Source organism: Ambystoma mexicanum, chromosome 1p (assembly GCF_040938575.1).
Source record: "Ambystoma mexicanum isolate Mex_15411 chromosome 1p, UKY_AmexF1_1, whole genome shotgun sequence".
Classification (NCBI taxonomy): Eukaryota; Metazoa; Chordata; class Amphibia; order Caudata; family Ambystomatidae; genus Ambystoma; species Ambystoma mexicanum.
In genome coordinates this window covers 353,221,008-353,239,383 of record NC_090921.1, presented here as the reverse complement: position 1 = coordinate 353,239,383, position 18,376 = coordinate 353,221,008, and the positions used below count along the sequence as shown (strand labels likewise).

Below are 18,376 nucleotides of genomic sequence, written 5' to 3'. Positions count from 1 at the left end.
TACTGAAATGAACAAACAGCAATTCACTGCCCCATGAAAAAACTCAAACAGACCATTCTTCAACGTACAACGAGAGAATTGAAAAAGCTAATACAGCTACAAAAGAGCTTTTCGGTATCTTATGTGAACTCAAAACACCATCTCCCTCACCAGATTAGTATACCAAATGCACTCCTCGACAAAATATCCCTACTCCAAACAAACATCTGAGCACAAGAAAGTAAACTCTCGGCAGCTGAGGAGCTCCTAGACCAGCGGCCTCCAACAACCACTGTCTCTCCATGATTTGAATTTGCCTCGCACATGGCTACTGAAATTATTAAAGGCTTGAAACCATCCAGATGCCAAGGCGACAAATGTCCTGCCACTTTTGTAAAACACTATGCCGAAGAACTTGTCCGTTTCATCGCGGCGCTGATCAACAATTCCTTCTCAACCGGCTAGTTGCCTGAAAACCTAAAGAAGACTGGGTGCACCCCCTCCTTAAGAAGGCTACACTAGATTCCAACGTTTCCACCAACTACCACACTATCACAACTGTACCTTTCCTCCTTAAAATACTAGACAGAGCACCCTATCTGAAAATACAAAAATACCTGGAAACGTACAACCTCCTTGGCCTACGCCAATCAGGATTCCGTCCTGGCACGGGACGGAATTCGCCGTCCTGAATTTAATAATCCAAATGGATTATATCAAAAACAAGGGCAACCGGCCAATCCTCCTCTTACTTGACCTCTTAGCGGCCTTTGACTTGGTCAATCACAAAATCCTCTGCCAACACTTCTCAGCAGCTGTCCACTTCTCGACCAAAGCCATAGCATGGATAGAGTCCTTCCTAGCTAACCGCATAATTAGAGTCTTCTCCACCTCTGACACTACCCTCCCACCTCCAGTCACTTGTTGAGTGCCACTAGGCTCATGTGTCTCACCAACACTATAGAATATCTTTACTAAGCCCCTCTTTGACCTCATAGAGTACTAGGGGGTGTCACCTAAACAAACTATGCGGATGACACCATAATCCTCATACCGATCTTTGGAAACTATGACACTGACTTCAATGAACTGAGAGAAATATACCAAACCATCCAGGCCTGGCGGCACAAAAGAGACTATACCTAAATGATGAGAAAACTGCTCCTTATTGGCACACAATCGCGCTTAATGACTCCTACAAATTCTTCATTATCGACGGGAACATCATCACCGTTGCTAAAGAGGTAAAAATGCCAGCAGTATACTTAGACTCTGCAATATCCCTAACCAGGCAGTTAAACTCCATTGCTTCAGCAGCAGCATACATCGCTAAACTGATCAATGCCTGCAGGCACGTCCTGGGCACCGATAGTTGCATCACATTTGCTAGATCCCTTATAGTATCCAGGATTGACCACTGTAACTCCCTCCTCGCAGGCTTCAACTCCAGCAATATAAAAATATTACAGGTCATCCAGAATAACGCTGTAAGAGCCACTCTAAAAATCCCTAAGAAAGACCACATCTCCACAGCTAGAGGAAAAATCCACTAGCACCCTGTCCAGGAATGTATCATGTTCAAAACGGTCACTCTGATCCAGAAATGTCTATCAAACACTGCCCCATCTTACCTGTCCAGAGCCTTCTCCAAAGCCCAATCCATCAGACGTCTTTAGGCTGCCTACTCACATTTACTCACCATTCCCAGATCCAGGCGTCACAAGGCTGGAGGCAGTAGCTTCCCTGTGATCGCTACTATACACTGGAACCCAATGCCCCTAACTCTAAGATCAAATGCTTCCTTCTGGTCCTTCCTGCAGGGCCTCAAAACATGGCTCTTCTCACAAGACCTCCGAAAGTAACTGAACTCGCACAACTCGATAAGCACGTGGCACATACCCCCTCCACACAGACCAGAAACTTAGATCTATGCACTTCTTTGTACCACCTATGTTTGTAACCATTTGTGATATGATATGATATAATATGGCATTTATAACGCGCCTGTACACAAGTGTTGTAACCACTACTTTCATTTAAACCAGCGCCCAGATGCCCATGGGTTTGGTGTGCTATATAATTATTAAAATAAATAAATAAATAAACAACCTCACTTGCTAAGCATGACATTTCTTCATAGGGAGATTTGGGGCAGCAATGTGGGGAATGCCTTAATTTCCTGCCCACAAATATTGAATGTGCTGTTTATGTGGATAGATTAATCTACTGAGTCAAATCTTCAATGTTTGCCTCACCACCTTCAGCTGCCAACTCTACCCAGCATTCTTATCCCTGCTGTTTCAATTTGATGCTGAACTTAAAAAAAGAATATATACAAGATATATATTAGGCCATCGTGCTAGTGCATGGCATAGTTAAAGTTAACATGAATTTTCAATGTAGTTTCAGTAAATAACTTTCCGTAACTATTCAACCCTTCCATGAAAAAAAAACACAGTCAAATTTCGAGGCAGCCGACCCTGTATGGAAATATTCCAAAATGTCATAGATGGCTTCATATTTTTTTTATAAAAAAATGGTTTTGATCACGTTTTGAACAGATTTAAACATAGCGTTTCCTCATAAGGAAAATAACTTTTCGGCCCAAATATATGAATAAATTGACCACTTTGATTTGCTAGATCTTTGGCATGCTACTCAATATTTTCATGAATTGGTGCACTGAAAAGAAATGTGAAAGTATGTGTATGTGTATGTATATATGACAAATACGCAGAATGAATACGCATCTTTTATATGAACTGTACACATACATGAACAGTATGTAAAATTAGTATATGTGTGCTATTATACAAATGAAATCTCACATCAAAGTTAAGACTGACTTTTATGCCAATTTTCATATGTATATGAGATGTATAGGAGATGTAATTTGTGTATATGTATGAAACGATGCCTGTTAGATGTATTAATAACTAACATCAAAGTTATAGCTGACTTTAATGTGAGCTTTTATACATTAAGAAGGCGTATAGGACCAGAGCAGGAGGAATGTACACTTTATATACAAGCTGTACACCTTGGGAGACATACATTGTGTACATGTACAGTTAAATACATCTGAAAATTCAAATGAAATGAAGGACTGACGTTGATGTCAGTTTTCAGGAGGTGTAAATTGCATACATTTACAAACTGTACAACTTGTAAGAGTGCAGAACTAAGGTTCAGACACGATGGCGGCATATTTTTAGGTACAAACTTTTATTGATCAAGAAAGGGTTGGAAAAATGCCTCTCTATCCCTAAAGCTAAGAGGGGATTCCCTGCCTCAAAGAAAACTAGTGAAATTGTCAACATTTTCCAAACTTTATAGTCTGACACAGTTGTGTCTCAAAAGTCTACCTCTATCCCTAATACTATTAACTTAATTAAACTGTGCAAGGATGATCTCTTCCCAAAGTAAAGTGTTCATAGTAGTTCCAACGAACAGAGAAATTCCCAGTCTCTCGTGTAATCAAAACTGATGAAATAAACAATGTTCACAAATATAAGATTCCAAGGCTATGGTTGTGCTCCATTCTCCTAGATGACTTCTTATTTTACTTTCCTTCCTTTTGGGCGTCTGAGCCCTGCATCCTTTACGGTAAATGTCACTGGGCATTTATACTTAAGGATATACTTCTTGGATTCACAGTTCTTTATCGCACCAACTTGGCACACATCTCTACCAAGCGTAGGATTCCTTCTAATTATTCCTTTTTCAGTTCCAGTGTTATTGGCCCTCTTATTCTTAACCTCTCATGTCTGTGCAGGTCCCAGACTCGCAATATTCTGAACTCTACTGCCAAGCAACTCTCCTATCATGGACTGTCTGTCTTGCTCCTACAGGGTCCCAGACACTCTTTTTCTTTGTTACTTTAGACTTTTGTCCCTCATATGGATGCAGGTCAAAGATACGCAACGTAGTGTTGTATTTGCTTAGTTTACTCCCCTGCAAAGCATTCCTTGTTTGCTTCTTTTACAGTCAACGTCCCAAACCCTCTTATTCTCACCTTCTCAAGTAGGTGTGGGTCCCAGACTCACAATTCACTATTGTGTTTGCTTGGTTCATTCTCCTGCCAAAACATACATTTCTTCTTTCTCTATCTTAGTTATTCTCAGGGTACCAGACCCTCTTATACTTTTGACTTCCATATGGGTGCAGGTCCCAGACTCGCAATGTCTTTTCAGGGTCCCAGACCTTCTTATTCTAGCTTTCACTCCCTTGCTTTCCTGAACCCCCAGCACTTCACGGGTAACCCACATACCTGTTTGTCTCTTCCATGCAGGTACCCATGTTTCCCGAGCAGCGGCGTCCCTTCTTGAGTCCGCAGTAGCATTCGGGTAACCGGCGGGGTGTGCAATGGGTTTGCAGACATCTGACTCTTCCTGGCTGTGTGTCCTACCTCTCAGGAGCTTTGTCAGGGCCTGGGGCACCCAGAGGTTTGACTCAGTAGAACTGCTTCCATCCTGGTCCACGTTCCGGTTCTCCTACTCCATTCACGGTTTCCCTTGCGGCTCTCGTCTGCTCGCCTGGTGCATGGCTCCCGCAGTTCCTCCTTGGAGGACAGGATTCTTCTATCACCCCAGCTGAGCTGCGTTTGAACTCCCATACTGGACTTTTGTAACGTTTTCGGCCAAACACATACCATGAGAAGCTAGACCGCTCACTCTGGTTCTCTAGAGTTATCCGTGGACTCCTGGTCATCATCTTCTTCACAGTACTTTTTTAAAGACCATATCTAACCTACTTTGTATTATCTGGTGTGTCAGTGTTGTCAAAAATATTAGGTTGACAAATCTTACAGCAGAAGACACTGGCACTATCTAGAAAGGGGAAGGAGGTTTTGGCATTGGATAAGGGGTTGGGTATATTGAAGCAGGGTGCATACCGCCTTCTCTGATAATGGTCGTACCCAATCTCATAAGGGGCTTCATTCCCCATATGATCATCCCTCGGTGCACCAACCCCATGGGGACCTTTGTACAGTAGAAGCAGCACCCTAGCCTGATGGGAAAGGTCTCCCCCTAGGGGAAAAGGGATGACATCCTCAGATTCGTCACACACTCTTATACGCCTTTTATATAAACAAAGATATCACATGAAAGTGAAACTAGACTTCAGACCTAAAGGAGACACATAATACACATGCATTTAAGGACTTTATACCAAACACTCATGCGCTGCTTATATGCCATGCACTTACATGCCATTCACTTGCACACCAATCACTCATACACCTTATACCACACTCTCTTACAACAAATGCACTTACAACATCCACACTTATGCCACACATTATTACACCATACACTTTTATGACACATGCTTTTACGACACATGCTCTTATGACACATGCACATATGACACATACTCTTAGAACAGCAACACTTACAACACACATTCATTACACACTTATGACACACATACTTACCAGACAACTACTTTTTCCACTCATGCCCTTACCACATAGGCTCTTTCCACACACATTCTTATCCCACAAACATTTACCACATAGACTTACACCACATTTTTTTACACCACATGCTCTTATGATCCACCCTTTAACAACCCACACACTAATCCCATGTACTCTTATGCCACATAATTTTACACCACACATTGTTACAAAACACACTTATGATGCATGCTCTTATGACACACACACACACCAATGACACACACACTTAGACAACATGCACTCATGGCACACGCACTTATGACATGCATACTTACATCACACACACTTACAAGACACACTCTTATGCCACACATTCTTATGACATGCCCACTTATGACAGACCCAAACATATGGCACACACACTTATGACACACACTCTTCCAACACACACACTTTCAAGACACATGATCTTGCAGCATATGTTCTTTTGATACACACACTTACCACACACACATATACTTACAACACTCTCACAACACATACTCTTGCAACATACATTTTTCATATGTAAATAACAGGTGTTAATATTAATATATTTTTTTTAATGTTGTAGTTTATTTATAAACATTTTCATTATACAAGAGTGTTTTAGAAAGGATTAGAGTTGAGAAAATATTAATCATTTTCATTTGTTGAGTTCAAGGATAGTTTGAAGAAATAACGCTATTGTATAGGTGTATTTGTTATTTTGTCTGTTCAAGAAGGTAGACCATCTTTCTTCTGTGTCCATTTATTGCTCTGAAAGTTCAAAGAAGGCACCAAATTGTTTCCGTTCAAGAGAGAGGAGAGGGCATTCCATTACAAGGTGGAACAAGGATTCAGTGGTTACTTTCACATTGCAAAAACTGCAATATTGGTCCTTGGCGGGTATCTGTTTAGTAGTGGCGAGATGTGCTCTTGTGGGGAGCATTTTCAGGCATATTCTGAGAAAAGTTGATCTTATAGATGGGTCTGGGAACAGCGCGAGGTATTTAGGTTGCTTGTGTATTTTCCGAATGTCTGATGTACATTTCAAGTTCTGTTGGTACTTGTTTTTTGTTTGTATAGTTTTTATCCAGTCGTTATGTAGGAGTTTGATTTTCACATTTATTTATTTATTTATTTATATTTATATAGCGCGCAAGCAGCCCAGGGGCATTGAGGCGCTGTTACTTGCAATAACTTAGTTACATGGTACAGGCATGATAGCGATTGTTGACACATTATGAATACTACAAGACATCATACTGTTGTTACAGATATTGCATTTGGTTATATATTACAACATATATGATAAGTATTCGTGCTGATGTGTCAGGCCTTATGTGAAGAGGGTAGTTTTCAGAGTTTTGCGGAAGGTGGTGAGGGAGGCCTCGCCTCGGATAGTGGGAGATAGGGCATTCCAGTGAGTGGGCGCGAGATAGGGGAAGCTGGATCCGCCCGCTTTTACTCTTTTTACTAGTGGCACAGAGAGCATGCTGGTGTACGGTGATCTGGTTGGCCTGGTTGGCCTGGTAGTGGAGACGGGGTGGATCCTTTGTGAGAGGTATGCAGGAGCAGTGAGGTCAATGCACTAGTGGGTTAGTGTCAGGGCTTTGAATACGATCCTTTCCTTTATTGGGAGCCAGTGGGCTAGTTTTCTGGCTTCAGAGATGTGTTCTCTTTTACACATGTTGCGGGCACATCGTTAGGAGATCTTCTGATATATCCTCATTGGCCATTTCTTGTCGGTCTGTTTCCATTCTTGGAGTACTGTATTGTTACAGGTGTTTGGATGGTGCCTCAGAATTTGAATAGCTGGTGTTTTTTTTGTCTGTGAGCAATTTCCAAAAAATGTCGAAAAATGTCCAGTTGTTTCCAAAGTACAATGGAGGCTAGTGATTGAGTTGCCATCTCATATCTGATTCTTGGCATTGGAAATGACGGTGGTAGATGTAGAATTTTGCACCAGAAGATTGACTCGAACTTCATCCAGTTTATTGCTTTTGCATTGAGCATGGCTCCTATGCCATAAGTGACAATTGGGATGAATTTTTATATGTAGAACACTATAATTGGCTTGAAAGAGAATTTGCCATATTTGTGGTGTATCAGGCAGCCTTGCCGTGCTAGTGATTGCGACTTTTGTTCAATTTTATCTAGCCATTGTTCTTCAGAATTGGACTGATTTATCTGAACGCCAAATTATTTGAAGGAAGTAACATTTTCTAGTTGGATCCCGTCCAAGATAAATGTGGGTTGTTTTTGTTTCTTGAATGGGATCTTGGCTAGCGTCATAGTCTTCGTTTTTTCAGTGTTAATGTCAAGTTCATTCGTAGACATGTATCTGCTCAGTGCTGTCAAGGCTGTTTGTAGTCCTGATGTGGTCTTATCAAGGATGATGATGTCTTCGGCGTAAAGCATTATTGGAACAGGAATGGAGTTTATCTTAGGTGGATTCGCCTGATCGCTCGTTATGCTATTTTCAATGTCAGTAGTAAAAAGGTTATAAAGGGTTGCTGCAAGTGGGCATCCTTGTTTTAAACCGTTTTCTGTGGCAATGGAGTTTGTAGTTGCACCTTCTTTTGATAGTCTGATCTTGATCAACGTTTCAGAGTACAGAAGTTTGATTGGCTCCAGGATGTTTGTTGGGCATTCCCATGCTTTCTTGAATGGGATCTTGGCTAGCGTCATAGTCTTCGTTTTTTCAGTGTTAATGTCAAGTTCATTCGTAGACATGTATCTGCTCAGTGCTGTCAAGGCTGTTTGTAGTCCTGATGTGGTCTTATCAAGGACGATGACGCCTTCTTTTGATAGTCTGATCTTGATCAACGTTTCAGAGTACAGAGGTTTGATTGGCTCCAGGATGTTTGTTGGACATTCCCATGCTTTCAATGTTGACCAAAGTCTGTCTCTTGATATTGCGTCGAAGGCCATGTGTAAATCTATGAAGGCAGTATGCAAAGTGGTCCATTTTTTTTTTTTGATGGCCTCGTATTTGATTAAGTTTTGTAGAATGAGATTGATGTTAGTTCCCACATTCTTGGTAACGCCTGTTTGTCTGGCACAAAATCTGCCCGTTTCTGTCGCACAAGTGGTTAGTTGTCTTAAAAGTATGGTCGCAAATAATTTCCCCAAAGGATCGAGGAGGGCAATCAGTCTAAAATTTGCTGGGTCATCTCGTGCTCCTTATTTGTGTATAGGGACAATCGTTGCAGATCTACATGAGTTCGGAATATGGTTGAGGTCATTAATCAGGGTTATCAGTTTGCACATGAGGTTCGCCCATGCGGCAGGATCTTCTTTTATGGTGGCATTGCTGGTGCCATCGGGCCCTGGGGCTCTTGAAGCATTTAAGTTTGTAATCATTTGAAGGATGTCATCGTAGTGTGCGTTGACTTTCCATTTTGGTTTGTTGAGGGTGGTACCGCTGGTTTCTTGTGTGGGTCGGATTTTGTATATGCTTGAAAAGTGAAGGGTCCAAGTTTCCTGAGAGACATTTGCCGTTAGTTTAAGTTGGGTCTGAGAGTTGTTATTGAGTAAATCCCATAACTCTCTCGTGTTATGAGACTTGTAGATGTTCAAGATGAGCTCTGCATCTAGTTGTTGTTGAATTTTCTTGTGTGATTTCCTCCAGTTCGAGTATTTTTGTTTGAGATGTTTATTCATTATGGTGTTCTCCTTGGTTTTTTCTTTGTTCAATTGGCGGATTGCTTTTGCTAGGAGTTTTTTCTTTTCCGCTGTTTCTTGATTGTATGCATGCTCGTGGTGATTCTGGAATCGAGACTGGCCCGGTTGTTGAAAGGGTAGTAATATCCATTGATAATTAAGTTTGTCTTCAGCTTTCATGTTGACATTCTGAAAGGTCGCTGGTAGTCTGGACATCGCTTGATGTGAAATGCGTAGTCTTGTAGATGCGCTGTTCAGTTCCACAGCACACTGCAGAGAGGGGTTTGGGAGTCTTGGTAAACCAGAGCCATATATGATCAATTGGTTGTGGTCACTTTTATCGGAGAACACTGTTTCTACTTTAGAAATTAGACCATGTAAGTTTTGTTACATGAATATAACATGAATATATAGTCGATTATCTCAGTAGAATTGGCTTTAGACCATGTTAGAATTAGTTGGTTTAGATCGTCAGTGGCATGATCGAGTAGTATGAGATTCCGGTTGGAGATTTCTTTCATCCATCTTCTTGCTTGTATTGATTGTTTCTTTTGGTTTAGAAGCAAACCGTATAGGTGAATGTTCAGCTGTCCGCATATTATGAGTTCAATTGACTGATAGTTGGCAGCAAGTTTGTCAATTTCTAAGAATACCTCGTCAATGAAAGTTTTGTTTGCGATGGCCACTGGGTTCCAGTAGAGATTGAGTATTATGATTACGGTCCCATCTCCTTTGGGAGGTAGATTTGATTTGGGCATCATATGTATTCCTGTAGTCTTTATTGTGGTGATTTTTAATCCAGGGGTTGATATTTTCCGTTGTAATTACGGTCCAATATGAATTTTCTGCATATGATGTTTCTGTATCATAATTTCTTCTAAATGGTCGGTCACAGCTAGTAGGTTGCTCAAGTTGTTGCGATAGGTTCTGGAAGGTTCTGCGATAGGTTCTGGAAGGATGCAGCCGCAGCTTGGCCTCTTGCAATGTTGTGTGGGCTGGTTTTTGTGTTACTTGGTTTCCGTATTTGTTGGAGTGTTTCCAGTGGTTGACCAGCAAGAGAAGCCCAATTTTCTGAGTTTGGTATGCATTGTGAGTATCAGTTCTAAAGTTATGGGATCGGCTAGCTCCATGTATATTTCGTCCAGATGAAGAGCGTCTTTGAAGGTTATCAATTTCATATCTTTAGTAGAGATCTGGGTTAGTTGTGGAATCACTTGTAGCAGGCGTAGAACGTTAGTACTATTTAGAATAAGATGGACTGTTCTCTTCCAGATCTTTTCTATGCTGAGTATATGCAGTGGTTTTTGTTGCAGCAGATTGATGCACGAGGGGTAGGTACAGGAATCTTCCATGTCGTTGTTAGATGTTAATGCAAGAGCGTTGATTGCGATTTGGTGATATGTTGCAGATGGTGTATGCTCCTTTGTTGCGTCGCTCAATGATGCGTCCGAGATATCTTCATAACTGTTTCTTCAGGGAGAAGGAGGTTCGGAGCAGTATTTATCTATGATTATGAAGCTTGCAGCGGTGACCGGAATTTGAGGCATAAGTGGGCCTGTTAATTGTGGACCATCGTGGGTGGTTAGATTGAGTAGGTCTTTGTCGATCTGAGATATGTCGTGAGGTATGGTGATCGCTTTGCTGTTTCCCAGAATAGGTTCTGATTGCGTTTGGTGGTTTTGGGCATCCGATGAGGCCAGGAACTTTTGTGAGTTTTCCTTAGAGGGAGCTTTCTGTACTTCTGTCTTTTTCACTGTGCGTAGAAACGCTGTTGTTCCTATGTGCTTCTTGTTTTGTTTTTTTGAAGATTGTGGTTTGTTTTTGTGCATTTTCTTCATTTGCGAAAAGATTTGATATAAAACTGTAGAAGGATTGCTCAAAGGGTTAGAGATTGTGGGTTGAACAAATGAAAAGTCTTCGATGACTTCTTTTGGTTGGCATCTTCGAGTGGGTAAAAGCGGCATTGCCATGTCTTGTGCAAGATGCGGAATTAGGAGAGTTGGTCTGGATTGGTCGGTAGTTTGAAGGGAATCTTTAAGTGCTTGGTGTTGATGGTTGGCCTTTAAGAGAAAGAGTACTTCTGATGTAAGCTGAGATTTTTCTTGCTGGTTGCTTCTTGCGATTTCAGATAGTCTTTGTTGCCAATGGTTTGACTGTTCTGCTTCTATATTTAGGCGTTTTTCAATGTTAGTGATAGAATTCTCTGTATAGGTTTGTTTGGTATGGATCATGGCTAGTAGAGTTGCTTGATCGCGGATATTATCTTTCCCTTGTTCATGGAGTTTGAGAAAGGGTATCATTGATTGCGACAGTACTGCAATTAACATGTTTTGGAGATCCTGCATGGTCGTGGGTAGCCTCGGATAGTTGTCGTCATTACTGGGGGCATTTCCCGGTGTTGTGTTTGTAATTTTGTCTTTTGACAATTTCCTCGGTATTGGAGTTTGTGGATTTTTCATCATTACATCCGGGGTGTGGTAGGATTCTTCTGAATCGTAAGTTAAATATGTCACTGTTGGTTGTGGCGCGAGATTGGAGTTTCGTGGCTCGATTTTGACGCGCAAGTTTGTCGGAATATCACTGGACAATTATTTTATACATGGAGTAGACGTTAAGTTCGTTGTTGCTTACCAGTTGAAGTGCCGAATAGTTCTTTTCTTTTTTCCACATTTGTCATGATGGACTCAATTTCAGTGATGTCCATTGAAAGTCTTGCGACCTTTCTAACTTCGGCAGTTGGTTCAGTTACTAGAATTTGTGAGGTTTTGATGGAGTTGTGGTTTGTTGCCAGGAGAGTTTGGCTAGCCTGGCTTTTTCTTTCTTTGTTGTTGAAGTTCCTATAGGTGGAATCTGGTGAAGGCTGTTAATAGATTTGATCTCTTTATGGTTCTTTTCAGGATCTTGTGGTAGAGCTCTTTCTTCTATTTGCATGATGCGGTCGCTTGGTATGACGAGGTGCTGTTCTTGCATGGCAATGAATGCTGGCATCTTGAATGGCTTTTCTGAGGGTCGCAGGGTTGGTTGATCGATTTCCAGGTGGACTGGTGTGGTAGCTAGTTGAGCATCAGTTGTTGCGGATGATGGAACGTTAATGAAACTTTGTTTTGTTCTCTGTGGATCGTTGATGGGATTTTGCTTAATTCTTTGTGGACATAGCTTAGCTTGATGATTCCAATCTGTGGGAGTAAGAATCTGCGCATGCGTTTGGATAGGATTGTTGTGGATCTCATCAGAGATTGCTCCTCATTTGCCAGAGGGGGTTTGTTGTTCATGTTCTGATTGATCGGAAGTCTGTTTTGGGGACGAGATCGAGGAAATGTCATGGGGAGGGGTTTGGGTTTGGTGGGTTTAGGGGAAGGGTGTTCTCAGGTTTTGCCTGGGAGAGTTCCGGGATTACCTTTGGTTTTGGTGGGTCTTATTAATGACTGTTCCAGTGTTAATTGTGAAGAGTCCTCTTGAAGTGTGGCGGTGGTGCTTTGTTTGCATCTTAATCTTATCTTGGGTCCGCCATGCATTGTCATTTTGGTGGAGCGACTTGAGGACATGATGGCCGCTGTCCTATGATTTAATGTGGCCTGATCACTTCTTTGGGTGTAGAGCTTTAAACATTCTCTGAAATAGTTATTACCAGACACACACACAAAGGATCCATGTCATAGGGCCTCATTACATGGTAGGCAGAGAACCATGGCGCTATTAGCGCCATGGTTCATGCCGGTAAAATACCAGCACCGCCTTGGTGGAAAGGGGAATTACCGCCCCATTCTAAGGTTGGCGGGCGGTAATTCCCCCTTCCACCATTGCCCTTCCCCATTCCCATTTGTGCCCCATAGGGCATAATAGGAATGGGGAAGGCGCTAATTACGGCACCGCAAATTGCGGTACCGTAATTAGCTCCCTGGGTCCCTTTGCGGGTTGGTTTTTAACGCCTGCAAAAAGCAGGTGTTAAATACCCCAACCCGCAAAGGGACCTCGTAGTAAGGCGGTAAGGATTTACCGGTACCAGTAAAATACCGGTACCGGTAAACCCTTACTGCCTACCGTGTAATGAGGCCCATAATGTCGCTGTGAAAAAGTCGTCAGGTTCTGTCGGCTTTTTGATGGCTGCCAAAATTCTTTCTGCAAATATTCTAGGAGGGGTATAATTATATATTATGACCTCCAGTCCTAGAACATTTGGGGAATGTGCTTGATAGCCTGGAGAGTGCATCATTAATGCATTTATTATTAAAAGTCGCCAACCTCACGTCTTTTTTTCATGGCGACATTATTACCTGATGCCCACACAAGGTGGTTGTGTGAGATGGGCATCCAGGGCAGCCAACTGTTTTTGGAGTGAGAGTCTCTACTTAGGTAACTCAGAGTCATTTTTCCAAATATGATAAACCAAAAAGACTGAGAGACAAAGCACCCTCTCCCTTGTCTATACCTTCTCCCCATTTGCAGTTTTTTCCGTTAGTCTTTGTTGGCTTTTGGGCACATTTTGTGCAGCCATCTTTGGAGCAGGTTGTTCTTCACATGTGTTTGACGTTCAATGGGTTCACCCTAACTGATAATTATTTTGCCCCCATTTAAACAGCTCTTTCACTCTTGCACTCTGTCCACTCCCACCAAATTCTATTGAGGACAGATGCACGGCACCAGCGCCTATTCAAGAATCACACTGCACCTTCGCATTCTGGTATTTGTTTGTAGTCGACAGGAGTAAAAATCGTAGTCAGGGTGCTGGTAGACCTTGGACCGGTACTTTGGGGGTGAAATGTTGGAAGGAAAAGAGAAACTCTCTTTCTGTGTTTCTCATATGGGGAAGGAAGTTAGTGAACCCATATTTACACGTTGAAGAGTTTAATAAATAGTTTGAGCTATATTCTCAGTAAATGGAAGGTTCTCTTTTGGCAGTTAACCAAGGCTGTGTTTACATGGTTAATTCTGGGGTCACTGTCAAGATGCAGTTTCATTGATATTAAAGAACAACCCATGAATTAGAACAATTTCAATACATTTCAATAAATCCAATCCTACTGCAGTCTGTATCTCTCCCCTCCCATCCCTGACCCTCTGTACTTCTCTGGCCTCCCACTTCTTAACCAAAACTCAGGAAATCATGTCCTAACTCTCGTCTACTGCCCACCCTCTTTCCTCCCCAGCTCTCAGGCCTCCATTGGCCCCCCTGGTCCCTTCCTTCCTACTCTTCTCTTTGTCACCCATATCACTGGCTGCGTTCTCCAGACTAGTCCTCTCTATGAAAGCCTCCTCCAAACAGGTGCTCCCCTGCTCCTCCAGAACTATCAAGGACAACATTGTCTCCCTTCCACCAACTTGGGCCTATTTCTGTAATCACTCTTTTGCCACTGGCTCCTTCCTGCTACCCCTCGAGCAGTCCCTTGTGCATTCCCTCCTCAAAAAGCCCTTTGCCGACCGCTCCTGCCCGGCTAACTATTGCCCGATCTCCATTACCCCCTTCCCGGGCAAATTACTGGAGAAGCTGGTCAACTCCCAAATGATCCAACACACTGAATGTTGGTTGTTCCCACGACCACCAGTCTGGCTTCAGAGCAGCCAGAGGCACAGAACTGCTCTACTGAACACCTGTGAAGACCTGCTCTCAAATCCCGATTCCAACTCTCCATCCATTCTTATCCTTCTGGATCTTTCCTCTGCCCTTTGACACTGTCAATCAATCCACCCTGACTAATCGGCTCCATGACACCTTTGGCATCAAGGTCCTGGCACTGGACTGGTTGACCACTTTCCTCTCCGAACAACCTTCCTAGGTTCAACTGGACCCTTTTCTCTCCCCTATCACACTCTCAACCTGCGGCGTCCCTCAAGGATATATCCTCTCGCCGTGGCTCTTCAACATTTACCTTGCTCCTCTGGCCCACCTGATCGCCTCCTTCTCTCCTCACTTCCAGTGTTATGCAGACAACAGTAAGCTCTCCTTCAGGCTTCCCTCTACTACCTCCTCTTTCTCCTCTCTCATCCCTGACTGCTTGTACAGCTATTCAGGCATGGTGCGCTGCTTAATGCCAGTAAGACTGAGATCCTACTCATTGGGACCCCAGCTCCCTCCTACCTTCTGGCTGCCCTCTTTGGGTCCATTCCCCTCACCCTATTGAGAGGCAATAAACCTTGGTGTCATCTTTGACTCCTCTCTCTCCTTCTCTCTTCACATTGTAGACCTTGCCAAGAATGGCCACTATCAGCTGCACGTCCTCAGAGGCATTCTCCCTTTCCTCACCTTCCCCCATAAAACTCAATTTCTCTAGAGCTCTGGTCCTCTCTAGGCTGGACTACTGCAACAGCCTCTTCCTAAATATTCCTTTATCCTCACTTCGCCTCCTTCAACTAATCCAGAATGGGACTGCAAGACTTATCCTTACCCTCAAGCCCAGGGACCGCATCTCTCCAGCCCTAACATCTCTCCACCGGTTGCTGCTAGGATCAAGTTCAAGACCCTCTGCATCTGGGACCCCACTATATCCAACCATATCTACCTAAATACCTCCCTGCTAGAGACCTTCAGTCTTCCATCTTCAACTCTTGTCACAACAGACAGAAGTAGAGACTGGTGCTACACCTGATGGTGGGGACATTGGTTCCGGGAATGGGAAACACTGTGATGTAGTAAGTGGCATGCCTGCAAGCACCTTTGCATCCACTTTATTTGTTTGACTAATTTGGTTTTGCATGTGGGCCTTCCTGGATAGTTGCGTGTTTTGCTTTTCATTCATCTTTTGCCCTCCTTTAACCCATCGTGTTTGCACTAGTGAGTCTCTCGGATGCCCACTTCTGAAAGTCTTGTGCATCTACTTGTTGCACATTTCCTGTACGTCTCAGAACTGCACACTTTTTTGTATTTGATAACCTGCCCGCAGCTGCTTGCTGAACCTCTTGATTTTCTATACTCCAGGGTAGAGTTTGAACTGAAGGTAGACAATTATAGGAACTGTTTAAATACAGGAGTAGTTCGACAGCGGGTGCAAAGAGCTTTCCCAACTTGCAGTAAGAAACACTCTTTAAAATATCCCCAATCTTTGCTTAGTCTTTATGATGGAACGTTTCAGACCTACCTTGATTGATTATTAATGCAGGTGCATAGATGACGATCCCTGTGTACAGCATCTGTGTTACAAAAAGCAGGCATTATCATCATGAGTTAATACATATGCTCTGCTGGCAGACGACTCCCACAAACACCCTTGCACTGCTGCACATGCTAAAGCGACCTGTTCCACCTGGCACCTCGCGCCCTGCCGCAGGCAGCATCTTACCGTCGCCAAGACATATTGGATGGTTCCGCAGAGCCGCACAGCCTTGCTGAACCGCATCTCGAGGTACTGGAAGACACAAGGAAACAGAAACAAAATAGAACAGATGCCCATCACTGCACTCTGTGCCTCTCTTCGTTCATGCTCCACCTCGTCTTTATTTCTACTTCATTACCCTAACTGCCTCCTCCTTCGTTCCCCTTTCTCATCACCTTCTTTTCCTCGGATACATTTTTCTCTCCAATTCCTCCACTTTCTTCTTTATAGTCTAAGTTTCACTCTGCGTTTCCCTCTTATTCGCTTATTCCTATACCCTTTCTCGTCTTTTTACTTGGGATCATATTTTCCTAGTGAAGGTCCTATCCAGCAAGAATATTTGCATCTACTTTCATGAAGCCCTAATCCTTTTAGCATGGGATGAATGCCAGACTGGAAGCCAATCTTGTGACTTGCTGAAGGGTACATTCTAGCCCATGAACATAAACATACACTCTATGACCCTGGAATGTATACATGAGATTACTCCTCACTCCTAAAATTCCAAATGCTAGATCCTACTGCAAAGAGTGTGGTAGTTGAAAAGTCTAGCTGTGTCACTCTAGACCCTACCACCACCGTTATACCATACCTCATAGGTGCTGGTTAGACCCAGTCTATAGAAGACGGGCAGGAAGAAGTACGCTGTCAGTAGACTGTTGAGGGTCTGTGCAATGCACATCTGCACAAACTTGGCACCATAGCGGTAGGCTTCAATAGGCACTCCCAGTACCTGGATGGCAGACATGAAACTTGCAGCCAAGGATAGCCCCACTGGCAGAGCAGACATCTTTCGGCCGCCGGTGAAGAAATCCTCTGAGGTCTTCTGCCCACCCCCGCGTAATGCACAGAAGAGGCCAATGCTGGTAGAGATGATGAGCATGATGGCAAAGACGAGGTAGTCCCAAAGCCCAAACGTCAGCTTCTCAGGTTTAAACAGGTTCTCCTCTTCCATCGTCCCCGCTATCCACACGTCTGCAGCAGGAGCTATGCCAACTCGGAGTCAAAGCTTCTAATGCAAAAAAGGGTGAAGGAAACAAACACAAGATGAAGCCTTGCAAACAAACAAAGCTTTATGCCAAGATGCTGTCCACGGTTAAAAACAGTTGCATTGTACAGATTCCCTTCTAAAAATTCAAAATTCGAAATCATATAATTTAGTAATACATGTCCAAAAGCAGCTATTGCTATTTTGGGAGTAATTTTCCGAACCCAAGTATTTTTATCCTGACTCTTGCCAAAGCATGTCTGATTGCCTTCATTTATTTTTATTTATTTTTTACATTTGTAGGAGCGGACGAACTCAGGCTTCAATAAGATCAGTCGGAACATGGCCAGACTGAAAGGATGCATTTATGAAGGCTGTGAGGAAGGGGGCAAGGGTAGGGACGCAGTATTTGACTAGCTGTGCAGGGCCAACGTCGCCTTTACAGTTTGATGGTTTGATGGTTTTTAGGACCGTGATGACTTCAGATTCAGTGATATCCTTGAAGTCGAATAGCGGGCAGGAATGGGTTTTAATGTTAATATTCTGGTTGGCAATTAGGCGGGTTAGAGCTTTTTGGTGTGCCTGAATTTTAGTTTGGAAGGTGTTTAGTTTATTAAACATGGCGGATTGGATGTCATCGCACCATTTTACATCTTTCAGGATGGTGGATGGTGGGGTGGATAGAGTTTCAAGTTCCCTGAAGATGGTGAAGATTTCTTTGGTACTAGATTTGGCGTTGGCAATCCTGTTGTTGAAGGAGTTAGCTTTGGCGAGGATAATAGCTGATTTGTAGTCCTTAGAGATAAGGCCTCATTACGACCCTGGGGCTGACGGAATGAAGGGGGCCGGTACGGGACCGGCCCCCTTCATTCCGTCAGGGGCGATTACGAGATTACGAGGTTCCCTTTGCGGGACCTGGATCAGACGTCTGGTAAAACCAGACATCTTTTCCAGGTCCCGCGAGGGGAAGAGGGAGGTAACAACGGGACACTTGTAATGTGCGCGTTGTTA

The 18,376-nt window shown here is 43.2% G+C and overlaps 1 protein-coding gene across 1 annotated transcript in view; it reads right to left on the bottom strand.

The window, feature by feature from the left end:
- LOC138482856 (sodium/iodide cotransporter-like) overlaps positions 1-17,332 on the bottom strand; it is a 570,535-nt gene extending 553,203 nt beyond the window's left edge. Inside the window, exons 1-3 of the mRNA XM_069613845.1 lie at positions 16,970-17,332; positions 16,345-16,410; positions 16,144-16,195 (exon numbers count right to left, since the gene is read on the bottom strand). Coding sequence (XP_069469946.1) covers positions 16,144-16,195; positions 16,345-16,410; positions 16,970-17,332 — 481 coding nt within the window. The remainder of the gene's footprint in view (positions 1-16,143; positions 16,196-16,344; positions 16,411-16,969) is intronic.
- Positions 17,333-18,376: the final 1,044 nt, after the last annotated feature.